The sequence below is a fragment of the Balaenoptera ricei genome, chromosome X (genome assembly GCF_028023285.1).
Source record: "Balaenoptera ricei isolate mBalRic1 chromosome X, mBalRic1.hap2, whole genome shotgun sequence".
Taxonomy (NCBI): domain Eukaryota; kingdom Metazoa; phylum Chordata; class Mammalia; order Artiodactyla; family Balaenopteridae; genus Balaenoptera; species Balaenoptera ricei.
This window is the reverse complement of record NC_082660.1, coordinates 62,821,624-62,837,032: the sequence shown is the minus strand read 5'-3', so window position 1 is coordinate 62,837,032 and position 15,409 is coordinate 62,821,624. Positions and strand designations below refer to the sequence as shown.

Below are 15,409 nucleotides of genomic sequence, written 5' to 3'. Positions count from 1 at the left end.
GTAAATGCTGTAGAAATACAAAAGAGAAAAGGGCCGTGCATCCTGGGGCAGCGAAAGAAAAAGCTAAGGCTGATGTTGACCCGCACAAGGATAAAGTTGAAGGGGCCCCTACAAAGAAGTCTCCCAGTTCAGTCTCTCTCTCTCATATACGGGGAAACGGAGGCTCAAGGAGGAAGAATAATTTGACTGAGGTCACACACCAAAATAACTGGGACAGGAGCCAGGTCCTCTGACAAGACATGCAGAGTAAAGATTAAAGGCGAGGGTAGGAGAAGGTGGGGAGAGAGCTATTCCATCTAGGCTTGAAAAAAAGGAGGAAACCAGCTTGGTTGCAGCTGAGAGTCATGGAAAATGAGGCTGGAAATAAAGGTCTGGGGCCAATTTTGGAAGGTCTTGAATAGACCTGATCTAGTGACCCCTGAAGATTTGGGAGTAAGGAAGTGACACATCAAAAGAGACTTAGGAACATTAATCTGACCTCACATATGATGAGATAGCAGGGAAAGGGGGTGGATTTGAAGGAACATTTAAACCAAAGCTACAAGCTCAATCCTTCAGGACACACCGCTGACTTCGGCTCTGGTGAAGCTGGTGGTACTTGACAGCAGAGCTCCCCTGCTCAAGGAACAAACACATCTACATGAAAGTGTCTACTTTTCTCATCCACTGGATCTCTCCTCATACGCAGTCACCACAAATGGGTGATTTCAGTGAGAAGTCTGTATTTTTCTACTTGCAATCTAGGCTCTGTCTTCTTCATATTCTCTGTTAACACCTTTGCACATACAGCCCAGCAGATTTCCCAGAACTAGTTCCAAGACTTAGACTTCTACCTGCAATACAGTGGTCTGTGGCTCGGAGGGAAGCCGCAAAGTAAAACATACTATTTCCCCATGTGCAGGCCGGCCCAAATGAAATGCAGAAGGTCATAAAACTGTGGAGCGTGAAACACCCATCTACATCTTAAACTTCTTAAAATGGAATCCTTAAGAAGTCACTGTCAGAGTATTTGAAAATGAAAATACCCAAATTCTGACAAAAAGCCCTTTATCTCCCTCAATTTACACACTCAAAGCAATAAGGAGAGAGGCTGAGGTCAGCAGATTAAGGAGGCCCTCCATCCCCAAGGTTCTTTCTGGGCTTTGTGTGATAGAATCAAATCTGAACACGTTTGCACTGCATTCGAAACTGAGTGTCCTAAAGCAAGGAAGCTATTCTGTCAGAGCTTCCTACGAACACGTACATGGTGAAGACCTTATCCTAAGTGACAATGAGAAACACTAAATGTCATTATGGGCTTCAAAGATTAAAACAAATATAGTAAGGAAAAGAAAAGAGCTTGGATTCTGTACAAATTAGTTTGGGGAGGGAAGGAAGAAGATGTTTAAATGAGTTAGGAGAGATTAGGATGAGGCTGTAGAAGATTAGAAGGGAGCGTTTGCTGGTTACAAGTTTAAAACATAAAAGGGACAATCCAATATATATTTTAGCACCTCACAGAACCATATTGACCTGTGGCAACAGCAGTAAGAAGCTGGAGTACATATAGTAAAGTTGATGTAAACATTTTCTGCATGAGGAATCCAATTATTGGTAATTGATTAAACATCTGAGATTTAAATAAAACTAATAGGTCACTTTACTTCCAAGATGAATTTTGGATACTTTACAATATTAAAACACATAACACGAGCTAAGTAAAAACAAAATAAGCACAGATCCAAGGCAACAAGAATGCCAGCAGTTCCCACTGCGTGTCAGGAATGGAACTGTTTGGTTTGTTTTTAAACCACAGGCATGTGTTCCTTTTACGACTTTCAAAAAATGTAACTCAATTTAAAAAGGAACTGCTTTCAAATATTTTAGCTGTTTCTTTTTCTTTTCTAACATATTTCTAAACAACTGCTTCTTCTTGCTTTGTTTTTTACATTTTAGACATTATGTATTGGTCTTCTATAGCACTCACCCATTTTTTTCCCCCTGCCCTCCCAATTTAGTTACATCACATTTTTTTGGTTAAACAATATTTAATTTTACATCATTATGTAAGTGGTGTTCATAGATGACTACCCCGCCTTTCCTATAAACTTTTTCTATTGTTGTTTTTTTCTTAACAAATTTATTTGTTTATTTATTTTTGGCTGTGTTGGGTCTTCGTTGCTGCGCATGGGCTCTCTCTAGTTGCCATGAGCGGGGGGGGCTACTCTTCGTGGTGGTATGTGGGCTCCTCATTGCGGTGGCTTCTCTTGTTGCGGAGCATGAGCTCTAGGTGCGTGAGCTTCAGTAGCTGTGGCACATGGGCTCAGTAGTTGTGGCTCGCAGGCTCTAGAGCGCAGGCTCAGTAGTTGTGGTGCACGGGCTTAGTTGCGCCGCAGTATGTGGAATCTTCCCAGACCAGAGCTTGAATCCGTGTCCCCTGCATTGGCAGGCGGATTCTTAACCACTGCACCACCAGGGAAGTCCTCTATTGTTTTTTTTCCTGGTGGAAGTAAATGCCTGATTTTTCATTTGACTATATTTCTACATCCCTATTATTTTGTAACTCCCTTATTTAACACATAGAAGGCTATTTAGATTTACTATTTCTTTTTGCTACAGTTAAAATATTTGAAAGCAGTTACCTTTGTGTAGCAAGAAAGGGGGTGAATAGGCAAGGGGTCAAATTTTTTGCATATGCTATTGTAATATTTGACATTTTAAACTATCCATATGCATTAATTTCATTAAAAATTAAATTAAAATAATATAAGCTCATTATAGAATATCTGAAAAATATAAAGCCTAAAAATAGAAAAATCACATTTAATGTAACTTAGAAGTAACTCTTCATACTGTTGTGGTATTGTATAATATTGCATAATAAACACACAAATCAAAAAATATATATTTCTCTAAGTTACAAACATGGTGTGTATACACAATTTTGCAACCTTACTTGTCACTTGAAATTGTATCATTAATATTTCCCATGTCATTGACTATTCTTCAAAACTAATATTTTAAATGATGATACAATAGTCTATTCTTAAGGATATTCATTAATTAAGCAAATATTTCTCAGCATCTAATATGAACAGACACCACTCTTCTAGGCACTTTAAAAAAAGAAAAAAAAAAACGGCTGGGGGAGTCAATAAACCAGGCACCTGACTTGAGTCATTTACTTCAGATGAGGAACCTGTTTGGCTCTAAGTTCCCTGGCAAAAAAGGTAAAAAAGGCAATTTCCCAATAAAATGTAGTACCTAAGTTTATCTACATTCTATCTGATGAATTTGTGAATGAGCAATAGTGAACAACAGAATGGACAACGCTTTTTTTTTAAACCATGATTTTGTTAAAAACATAGCAGCCTAAAATTTGAATTTGAAATTCTGAACTACAATATCATTCTCAGTTGAGAACGTAAAAGGTGAATTGACAAGAATTTCCTTTTCTATCAATCGGAACAGCAAATGAGAAGAGCTCTGCAGAACACTGAAACCTCAAGGGTCATTTCATCCCACTTCCTATCTAATAAAGGAAATTCCTTTGATATTCTCTGAGTTTCTTTCCAGTGCAAACATTTAATGAGTCTGAGTCCTTCCTAGGTCTTCTCTACCAGGCTAAACATTCCTAATTCCTTCAACAGTCCTTCCATTGTCATGATCTTGATTTGTTTTCCAAAGCCTTCAGAGGGAGCATAGGTCATAGCGAGCTTGGGGAATCTATGGGGAGGTGTTAACTTTGAACTGGGCCTCGATGACGGTTCAGATTTCAAAGACAGAGATGGGGAGAGGCCCATCCGGCTAGAAGGAACAGCATGAGCAGAAGCTCGGAGGCAAGCAGCCCAGGGCCTGCCTGTGGACAGCCTGGAGTCCAGCTAAGGAGTCTGGCATTCATTTAGGAGGCCTTGTGTGACCGACTTCATTGCCTCGCTTTTTTTTTTTTTAAATCATTACCAGGCTGGTGGCACAGTGGTTAAGACTTCGCGCTCCCAATGCAGGGGGCCCGAGTTCGATCCCTGGTCAGGGAACTAGATCCCACATACATGCTGCAACTAAGAGTTCCCGTGCCACAACTAAGAAGCCCACATGCCGCAACTAAGGAGCCTGTGAGCCACAACTAAGGAGCCCACGTGCTGCAACTAAGAGCTGGTGCAACCAAATAAATTTTAAAAAAAAATCATTACCAGGCTAAACTTTCACGTGGGAAGTAATCCAGTAAAAGTGAACAGGCCTGAGTAGTAAAGTCAAACCACCTTTCAAATGACATGTATTTCATGTAATAGGAAAAAGTATGCAAATTAGACCTTAATAAATTTTGAAAAAATATTGACTACCTACCTAAGATCTTTACGAGGCATGCTAAACTGTGGCCTTCTAGCAATGACAGTCTCTCTTAGGAACAACCTAGAAACCTAAGGAAGTGACAGGGATTGGCACCTTGTTACAAATGCCTCTGGTCAGGCTTGGTAAGAGGATCAAAGAACACCTTTCTCCACAACATGAATATATCCTCCTGCCCGCCCCTTTTTATCCTTAGGGCAAGCACTAAGGAAAGTCAAGGCAGTAACATACCGCCCCTTTTAAATCAGACTGAACAACTGTCCTGGAGCCAAAATCCTACACAAGCAGGGGCCAGATGACACAGCAACCAACCTTTTCAACCTCTGACTCAAACCAAGAGTGAGCAGAAAAAAAAAGGAACACCTATTTGTCTCCGGACACCTAAAGAAAGACCATAATTAACTACTCTGTCACCTTGGTCCCATCTCATGCATGTGAGCTTATTGACAAGATGGTGTGTTGGGAGACTAGAAGCCTCAGAAACTCCTTATCCTTCCTGGGTGTAAATATAAAGAATCTCATGGGGGTCTCCAAGTTAAGGACTGGTCAGGTCAGAAGGAAACTCTATGTCGGGAAACAACAAAGCTTATGGAAATATTACCATCCACAGCCTAAGATCACAGTGAGTGGTCTACATAAAAGATTATTGACTTCAACCCTGAATATGTTCTCCTTGGTTATGGCCATGTACCTCTGTGAAGCAAAAAGGAGAGCCAGATCTTGGGTTTTCCCACAACTTCTCAAACATCATGGCTAGGCCAGAAAATACTGATTTATCTTGAGAGCAGGGTAAAGAGCATGTCCCAGGTAAAATGTGGCAGGTAAAAACAGAAAGTGGGCGATGAAGCCACCTTCCGGAGCAAAGTCACAGCAGCACGAAAAGCAGATGCTCACTTCCCAGGGTCTGCAGGTTGGAGTTCCCAAGCTAAGTTTCAGCGCGGCAGCTTTAAATGCCGCTGCCTGTCTTTCTTAAGGAGAAAGTGTTGTCAAAGGTCTTGAAAGATATGTTGTTTAAGTGGTGACCTTTCAAATAGTATCCCCTAAGAGCTGCCCACAGGGATGATGCACACGCTCCAGAGGACTCTGCCTAATCTTCCTTTCAGCTGGGACCTCACTGCCAAGTGGGAAAGCAGGAATATAATCAGCTCAAAGTAAACAGATTACCAGGCCCAAAGTCTCTGCAGTACAGGTCCTAAATTTTAAAGTTTAGGGTCTGAAAGATCCAGAGGAATCATAAGCATCTGGCCCAGCCACCCTGGTGTCTGAGTGAACAGGAATGCAAAGAAAATGGCAACTACGGAGGAAACTGGTCAGGCAGGTTTCTCAAAGCAAAGTAAACAACAGCACGTCAGCACTACAGCCTCAAAGGCAAGTAGCTGCTTCCATGTGCTCACCTAGTAGTGTGCCCACCTCTTTGCCTGTGGCCCCAGCCATCTGTCTGGCCTGGGAGGCTCTGCCTGTCCCCTTGCGCCATCAGCAGCTCCTCTGAGGCCCAACCCAAGTCCCACCCTTCTCTGTGACCCTGCCCACTCCAAATTTCCTTCTTCCAAATTCATACTACGTATTTAGCAGTGATCTTTCTTTATATTTTCTGTTTATTGCTATTTAACTCTTGCAGTTTTCTAATCTTTCATATTATATCCCTTTGGGGAAAGCCCTTTGAGGACTGAGGCCACGTATGATGCTCGTGAATGGTGGATGAGACCAAGCTGGGGCAGGGAGCACAGAACACCCTCCCAGTTACTATCCTGCAGTGTCCTTCCACTGTATATCCCTCCCATACCAGTTGGGAGACATTGATTTCTTCCTTTGGTCAGTGTTATGGGCTGAATGTTTGGGTTCCCCCCTCCCAAGTTCATTTGTTGAAGCCCTAACCCCCAATGTAATGGTAATTGGAGGTGGGGCCTTTGGGAGGCAATTAGGTTTAGATTAGGTCATGAGGGAGGGCCCCTCATCCTAACATCAGTCCTTTACGAGAAGAGGAAGAGACAGAGAGACCTGTCTCTCCTCAGAACACACCCAGGAAAGGCCACATGAGGACACAGCAAGAAGGTGGTCATCTACAAGCCAGGAAGCGGGGAGGGGGCTCACCATAACCTGAATTTGCCAGCACCTAGAACTTGGACTTCCCAGCCTCCAGAACTGTGAGGAATAAATGTCTATTGTTCAAGCCACTCAGCCTATAGTATTTTGTTACAGCAGCCCAAGCTGCCTGAGACAGAAAGTACCAGATAAAGGGCACATATTACTTAAAAATTCAGCAGCCCCTCCCTTGCCTGGTCCATCTAAAGGATGCACAGAGAGCTATAAAGCAGCAGTCATTCATCAGCCCTTGACCTTAGTGCGAGAGTTAAAATTTCTAGCAGCTCCTGAAGAGCAACTCAAAAGTCCAAACTTGAGTACTCAGGTAGACACAAGGTGGGTCATCACAGGAGGAGCAAGTGCAGCTGGCAGCAAGTCAGGAGCCCCTTGCACACCTTGAAGAAGGGAACACGGAGAACAGGGGAGGGCACTCTTCTCCTTAGTCTACCTCAGAGTCTCAGGCCTTAGAGAGCAATTATGAAGTTAGAGGGGCATTCACAGACCCACAATGTGTGAATATTCGGGGTTCACAGCACCTGTTGGATCAGCTGAGGGGATTACAAGTCCAGGACTGGTGTCTGTAATATGATCTAGCAACAGGCAGTTCCAGAATCACTGATACAGGAAACTGTCCCATCCTCTGGTAGCCCTGAACACTACATAAATTGTGGTTGCTTTTTAAGATGCGGATTACCATCACTCCCAAATTCTGTCAGATAGTGAAGCCTGCCAATATTACCTCGTTGGCATCTTAATCCACTACTGAAACTCACTAATGAGCAAGACAAAGTTGGGCTCCCCCGGGCACCACCCTGGGCTAAGCACAGAGCAGTGTACAATTAATGTCTGCTTGTTAAGAAGAAGGAGCATCTTCCAGCCTTCTTTGATGACCAAGCCAATATTTCTGACATTTTTTTTTTTGACATTGTTTCTTGAATCAGGACTACAGATGGGGCATGATTTCCTTCCTAGAGTGGGAAGAAAACTGGGATGGCAGATGGCCAGCCAGAAGGCCAGGACTCCCAAAATGCCTGATGCTGTCCTGTGACTGCAAAGAATATAGCCAGGCTAGCCGGAACAGACTTTCAAAAGCTATTTCTACAAATGTACTATCAAGCCTCTTGGCAAGCTTTGGAGGATAAGGTCTTTTGTTCATTCATGAAATAAATAAATAAACTAAATTAAATACAAGTGTAGAACTTGGAGGTCTCTGGAACTCTAACCTACCCTGTGTCTTTTTACTACCTTCACATCAGAATGGCCTGAGTTAAACATCTAATCACCCTGACCCTGAGCAAAAGGCTCAAGAGAGGCATATTTTGTGGACTTTTCTAGTGTGGAAGGCAAATTAACCAGCAGAGCAAAGGCCCTAGACTGGGCAGAAAGAGGGGCTCTGTTCACCCTGCCTATACTATTTAAGAGATGTTTCTATAGTATGGTGAAGGGTGGGGAAGGCCTTTCCATTAAGTCACTAGTGACTTTAAAACCAAGTTTCATTGTCCAAACACTGTTATCTTTCCTTCTTCCTCCTGCTCCCCACTCCACAAATCCCATCCCCCCTGTGGTTAGTGCGGCTGCAGCTCCCTAAGGCTTCACCTGCTACAGCCTCGGTGCAGCTGCAAGACGGTGTTATTTGCTTCAAAACAGCTTTGCAACCCCATGCACACCAGAGGAGGACAGAGATTCAGGGGAAGGGAAGGGAGGAGGAGCATGCCAGAAGGGGAAACAACAGCAAAAACAGAATTAGAGGTGAAATCCCACTGTGAAGGGTTCCTTCACTTTAACCACCTGCTGCGCAGTATCTTCTGTGTGGATGGCAAGCTGCTGGAGGGCGGGAACCACGTCTACCGCTTCCTTGAATCTACCGCCACAACCACGCCCAATTTCTCAGGCCCGTGCTTTACTGCTTTCCACGCAGCAGGAACTAAAGTAAGTGTAATGTTCAGTTGTTCGAGTGAAACAGAAATAAATGTCTATTGTGACAAACAAGTGGTCATTCCTAAGCATTATGACTGCTTGTTAAAAACATACATTTCCCCAAACCTGGTGAATCTAAATCGATAGAAGAGGAGCCTGGGAATCTGTACTTTTACTAGCATGCCAGCTGATTCCTATCAGCAAGTTTGGGAAATGATGAGAGAGCCACACTCTAGTCAGAACCAGGTTCAAATTCCAGCTTTGGAACTTCTTAGCTGTCTAACTGGAATCTGTTTTCTCACCTGAAAAATAAGAATAATAATGCCTACTTCGTAGCATTATTAAAAGGATTTTAAAAGCAATTTAAAGAGAATGTTTAAATGTTTGTTCCCCTAAATGTTTATTTGTTCCCCTTCATCCTGAAGACACTGGGAACTACTAAAAGCCTCTGCGCAGATCTTTAGCTTCAACCCGCTCTGCAACACTCAGACACATGGTTGCCCAGCCTCTTCGGTAACACCTCCGGTGACAAAGAATCAAATTTACTATCTCCAGAAGCAGTTCATTCCACTTTCAGACAGTTTTAATCATGAGCTCTTTCTTCCTTATGTTGAGTTGAGATCTGCCTTGGGTGACAGAACAAATCTAATCCCTTTTCCACATGATAGGGTGACGCAATTAATTTAGATAAGGAAAGTAAGGAGGAGGAGTAGGTGTGGGGGTCCATTTGGAACACACTGCTTGTTTGAGGCACTGGGAGGGCAGCTCCAGTCACGTGTGCAACAAGTGGTTGATATGTGGGTCTGGAGTTCAGTAGAGATCAGAGTTGTCATTTACACGACAGGATTTGAAGCTGTGAACATAAATGACATTGCCATTTATGGGGCAGAGCTAATGAAACGTATTGAGGAATGGTCAGCAAGGTAGAAAGAGAGCCTTTAAAGAAGAAAGCCGGTAATTCGTGGAAACAAATGTGACGAGGTCAGACCAATGGCAGAGAATCAGCGAACCAGTCACTACTGACAGAGTTGGGCTTCTGCCCCTCTGGAGCCTTCCAGAGTTGCTTGGAACCATACCACCATGCTGATAAGCAGATGTACACTTCCTTTCCTACTGAAAGAGAGGCAATTTGAAGAAATAGCAGCAGCAAGTACAGACGACTGCAATATTTCCCAGCCTGGATGCTAAGACCAGTTTCTCCAAATAAGGCTCCCATGCTCCTATCTTTGGGGGAAACACTGCCTAGTACAGTCCCTCCTGGAGATTGATCACAGTAAAGAACCCTATTTTCCTCTGTTTAATCCTGCATTTGCCCAACTTACTGAACCACTGATTTTTCACACAATACTTAACATCTTGAGGAGCTAGTGTTTCCTGGCACATAATGTGGCAAATGTGGTGAGCAGAAGAAGAGAAACAAGACAATAGTTTAAGGGACTATTGGTATCAAGGGAATTTTTTTCTTTCCTTTTTAAGAATGGAAGAACCTTGAATATACTTAAATGCTGAACAAAAGGAAGCTACTGCAGAGTAAAACAAAGGCCAAAAACAGGCACAAAAAGCAATAGAGCGAGCCAGGCTTCAGGCTTTGGTAGAGGGTTAGCTTAGCGAAATACCTCAGCTCGCTAATCTAGCCATAAAATATTATTTCCCTTGATGAACTCTAGTGATTACAAATGTTCACTATTCTAAACCATATTTACTTTCCTCTGAGGATACAGATGTTATCTACATAAGGTTAAGGGCAGATGATATAAACTGTATAAACTGATTCACTAGAAAGAGTGCAGTCTCCACCCTCCTCCCCAGAGGTAGACGGAATGTGTCCCTTGCCAGGACCAGAGAAGGGTGTTCCAGGTCTTCCAGGTTGAGAGCTGATGCCCCACTCCCCCTGCCCAGGCAGGGAGAGCTCTAGCACAGGATAGGCGGAGAGGGGAAATTTAGAAATAAAGCTCTCCAAAGAAACTGTCTTGCCTAAAGATCAGCTTCCCACACACACTGGAGTGCCACATCTGCGGGGGCTGGAAGCACGAGAATGGAAGAGTCCTGACCAAGTCACATAAGTATTACCCTTTTGCGGGAGGCGACAGCATATTTCTGAGTCCCCCCATTGGCACCCCAGTGTCTAGGCTGCAGATCCAGAGCAAGGGCTTAGGGACAGAAAACAGGAGACTGAAAAGATCACCAGTGACTAGTCCAGCCTTCCTCCTGCTCTCCTCTCTTCACAGCAAATGTGAAGAAAGCTGCTCTCAACACAGAGGGAGTCGAGCTGAGGGTTCATTTTAGAAAAGAACCATGAAGGGTTCTAGTGGGCTTGAGGCTCAAATCTGGGCTCCCTTGGCTCTTCTCCCTGCAGGAGGGTCAGGAACTAGCAACTGAGGAAAAAGAAAATCAAGCACCGAGAGAAAAACTGCAATTAGCATTTATATCGGTTGGCTATTGGCTATCGTCATCTCAAACCCCAAGGACAGAGTAGATGTCACGTTGCCAGGCAACTAGCAACTGTAGCCTCCCCTCCCCCACCCCCTAGCTGGTATCAGAGACCACTAGAAAAAGTTTAACCCAAGAGTCTGATACAAGCATTAAACACACACACACACACACACACACACACACACACACACACACACACACACACGGCTCAGAGGAGTAATCCTACGACCTCTTTCTCTGAGGATTTTACCCTTGGAGAGGTACAATGTACTTGCCCCAGACTGTTGGAGTTTTGCCAAGAAGCCCAAGCAGGAAGAAGGAAACTATCCCTAATTCTAGGAGGAGTCCATAGTGTTCATTTAGCAATCCAACTCTCTAAGAGGTTTGTACTTTGACCTGACAAAGTATTATAATGTGCCTCAAGGGTCAGAAGCTCAGCCTTGGACAGTATCTCAGAACAGCTTTCAGCAGCAATACACTCAATGCTATATATCCGTTCCACCCACCCTTCCTGTGGAAGATACACCATCCCATCCCATGTCCCATGATTCAGATACAGCAGACCAGTGCACAGGGAGTGAGGGAACACAAAAAAAAAAAAAAAAAAAAAAACAGAAAGCAGCAACCTGTCAGTTCTTTGGTTTCTTAAAAGAGACCCTGTACCAGAACACAGTGGTAGCTGATATGCTCAGATACAAATTCTGATGTCTATTATGCATATGTGGAAGGGGGGAATGCCAAGTTTCCCCTCAAATCACAGATTGCAAGCAAAGTACTTTGAACATTTGAGTGCTCTCTGAATGCTGACTAGCAACAATCACCCAACAGTCTTTTACAATTAGAGCAAACTGAAAATTTCCCATACTGAGTCATTCAGGAGCAAAAAGGAAGAAGCCAGCTCACAAAAGGGAGGAGATACTGACCATAAAGTACACAACCTGAGCATACAGTGCAAAGTGTTGTTTTAGTACTGGGAGTACACACTCCCTACCCCACTAGTTAAACAAGAAGGGCTGGGTTGGCACGGAGCTCCCCCCATGCAGCACAAGGCCTGGTGCTCAGAGGTGAGACTTACCTGACATACAAGGACCTCTTCTCACTCGTTCGCAGGGACCCAGACCCAGAGCTCATACTGCTGTTCATCATTTGTTCTCGCAAGTCATGTATCTTCGATTCAAAGCGACTGTATTCTGTCAGAGAGACAAGGGAAAGGACAAGAAAAGAATGAACCCAAGGAGCTGCACCAAGCCTGTGTGCCAGCGGCCAAAGAGCCAGGAGGACCCTTGGCTTCAAAGCAGCCAGAGCCAGCCCAGTCAATCTTTGCTTTGATAAGCAGAGTACCCCCTCCATGCACAGAAAGATTTCTCTCCACCCCCAGACTAGTAGAATGAAAGAATACACCTGAAAAAGGAGTAACATTTGGACATATCAAATGGAAAAAAGCTCACTGATCCTTAAAAAAAAATAACAACTGGAAAGAGGTTCCAGTGCAGCCTTCATTAATCTTTAGAGCAGGCACTAAGGCCCAAGGAGAGCAGATGGGAAAAGAGACTTTCCCGAAAAGTGGATTGCAGAGAACAGATGGCCCTGAGGTGCAGGGTGGTGGGGCAGGGAAGGACCTGAGGCCATTATATCACTGTTAGGCAAAGAAGATGATCTGTTTCTAGATGACTTTTTTTTTGAGGGGGGACGTTGGAATGCAGTACAAAGGTAAAAACAAACCTCACAATCAGAAGAGAAGATCACAAAGCTCTCCTGAATTATTTCCCTTCTAACAAACAGGGTCTTTGGCTTCAGTAACAATTGAACATTACAATAGAAATTCTCCCAAACCCAGAAGTCTGCTGACATCTCTCTCCTCCAAAACCATCTAGTCAGGGGGGTCATAAGTCCATGCCCAACTTTGTAGCCCACTGACACCATTACAACAGTCTGAAAAAGCCTCATCATTCTGGAAAGGTGACTACAGGTTTATACCCAATTTAAGAAAACCTGACATAGGAAAATTAACTCTATCCATACAATTATTATAAAAGGCTTTTTACAGGGCTACTTTGCTGTGACACTCTCCTAGCACATTTTAAATATGATATTCACATTTACCACAAACACACACACACACCACACATTTTTCAGGTCTATAATTGCCAGTCTATAATTGCCACATAAAATGGGATATATCTAAGGCACAGACTGTGAAAACGGTAGAAAACAGGCATACTTCATTATGACAAGCTGATTTTAAAGGAAGTCACAATTTATACTGGGGGTTGAAGGCTGGGGAACTGCTTTAAAAAACAAACACATTTCCAGGAAAAAAGAATTCCACAAAAGCATTTTCATGCACCACAGAGGGCTGGCAAGAAGCATCCCCATCTAGTGTGCATGACTCTACAGGCAGAAAACAAAACACCTGTTCTAACACCTGACACTCCCCTTCCCTCAGCAAAGCAACCTGACCTTCAGCTGGGTATAAAGGGAAACAGTAAAAAGCCTAAACAGGAGGGAATAGAGTTCTAACTCATACAAATATCCTCTTCTCAACAAAGTTTCTTTTTGTTCACTCTGGTACCAACGAAGCCAACTGGTTAATAAACTCATGTGCTCTTTCATTCATCACGCACTGGTGTTATGGTGATTTGTCCTCATTACTTACTCCTGTCCCTGAAATCCTGCAGGAAGCAGTTAAGTCACTGACTCACCCATTAAATGTTGGGGAAAGAAAAAAAGAGAGACAGCAGCTGGACAATGTCCCTATTCTGAGGGTTACAAGGCAACACATCAATATCAATGAGGCTTCCCAATCTAAAGGTAGAAGGTGGTGACCGATCTGTCATGGCAGCCCTGGACAGCCCAAGCGCACAGCAGCAGGGCTATCTACCTCTAGAGCTGCCCAGGCGCAGGTCCCGCCCCAAGGCTCAGCCCTCCAGCCCAGCCCTCTCCAGTTGGCTCCTTTCTGGCCCTCCTCCCCACTCACCGGCTAAAAGGAGACTGGGTGAGACAAAGAGATTTCTGACCAAGCAACCATTTCTTGAGCAAGATAAGTAAAAGGCAGAAATATGCATTGAGCACAGAAAAAAAAAAGAAAAAAGAAAACCCACCACCCAATCTATCCTTAAGCCATTTTCCCCCTCTCCCAACTTGTTTATATATTCTCTTCTTTGGAATTGGCTTGCCCACTGAACTCCAACTTAGCAGCCGGTCACGGTAGTTGCTTAGTAACTACATTTCTTAAAAAACCCTTTAAAAACAACCACCAAACCACCATTTCCTCAAAGCTCCTAATCCAAGGTTGATAACGCTGGGCCAGAGGGCCCACTTAAAATAGACTATAGCAAGAGAACAAGGCTATTGCTTTATGGAAGCCACTTTCTGTTTTCTACGCGCTACTAAGCTTTCAAGTCTATTAAATAGTGTTTTATTCACTTTTCCCTCATTCAGATGATCCCCTTAGAGTTCTAGCTGCTCATCGGTCTCTGCCTTTTATTTGTAGTTATCTAATGTCCAGTAGGCACAAAGTAGGCTCTGAATAAATGATTGTTGGGTAAACGAGGAGCAGATTAAAAAACTCTGCCCAAGTCGATGCTTCTGTTCTCAAACTAATAAAACTAATGGTTTATTTAACTGATGGCTGCCAGCTTCACTGAGGGCTTGGAAAAGTAGTTAAGAAGTATTCCCATTTGCTTTTGTTCCCAAGGTTAATTGTTGGGAGCAATTGGAGTATATGTTTTTTAAACACCTTTTTCAGATGTTAATAACCCACAGTGGGCATGTGATTAACAAACTTTGTTTATAACAAAGAAAAAATAATTCTAACAAAAAGCTGTTTAGAATAGTCTTTAGATAGTACCTCATCTTAATATTAGAGGACTCATTTTCCAAGGACAAAAGCTTCACCTAAAAAGCATCTGAATTCTAAGACCTCACAATTTGCCAAGGTCCCTCTTTTCCCCTTCCACTCATAACAAAGCCGTTGCTGGAAGGCATCTCCTAGGCCTAAGTCTTTGCCTAAGAAGCCCACCAGACCAGCCTCTATAATTCAAAAGGCCTACTTCAAACAGGCTATTTTAAAGAAACAACACTTATTACTAAAATCTCAAGTCTACTAAACTGTGTTATATTCACTTTTTTCCCATTCATATGAACCCAACCATTTGTGATCCACAAAGATATCCACGGTGAGTCAGTCATTGCTCCCTCATTCTCTTTACTAATCACAGAGAGAAAAGGGGGTGGGGGTGGGGGACAATCAGGCATCATTCCCCCAAACAGGATTTCTCACTGACCATCTGGGGTGCCTCTGAAAGATCAGGATTTGGGACCCTACCCCCTGATACACTGACTCAGAACCTACTGAGTGGGCCCAGGAATCTGTATTTTTAACAAGCATCAAGGTAATTCTGATGCCAAATAAAATTTGAAACTGCTGGTCTTGATTACAAAATTGAGTTTTGTTTTATTTTGTTTTGTTAGTTCAGGGAAAAGATAAGGTAAGTATCCTGCAGCCTGTCTCAAAAGGAAGTTAGGACAAGAGGGTTGGAAAGCTCTCCAAAAAAAAAAAAAATTGGCAATACAACTGCAAATTCCACGGGAAAGGAAAGTGCTAAAGAAGCCTCTGTCCAATATATACACTACCAAACGTAAAATAGAT

The 15,409-nt window shown here is 43.3% G+C and overlaps 1 protein-coding gene across 9 annotated transcripts in view; it reads right to left on the bottom strand.

The window, feature by feature from the left end:
• Positions 1 to 15,409, bottom strand: part of DLG3 (discs large MAGUK scaffold protein 3) — a 63,597-nt gene that overhangs the window by 12,852 nt on the left and 35,336 nt on the right. For all 9 annotated transcript variants that reach the window (XM_059911465.1, XM_059911469.1, XM_059911464.1 and 6 more), the window contains one exon: positions 11,834 to 11,948. In XM_059911465.1, coding sequence (XP_059767448.1) covers positions 11,834 to 11,948 — 115 coding nt within the window. The remainder of the gene's footprint in view (positions 1 to 11,833; positions 11,949 to 15,409) is intronic.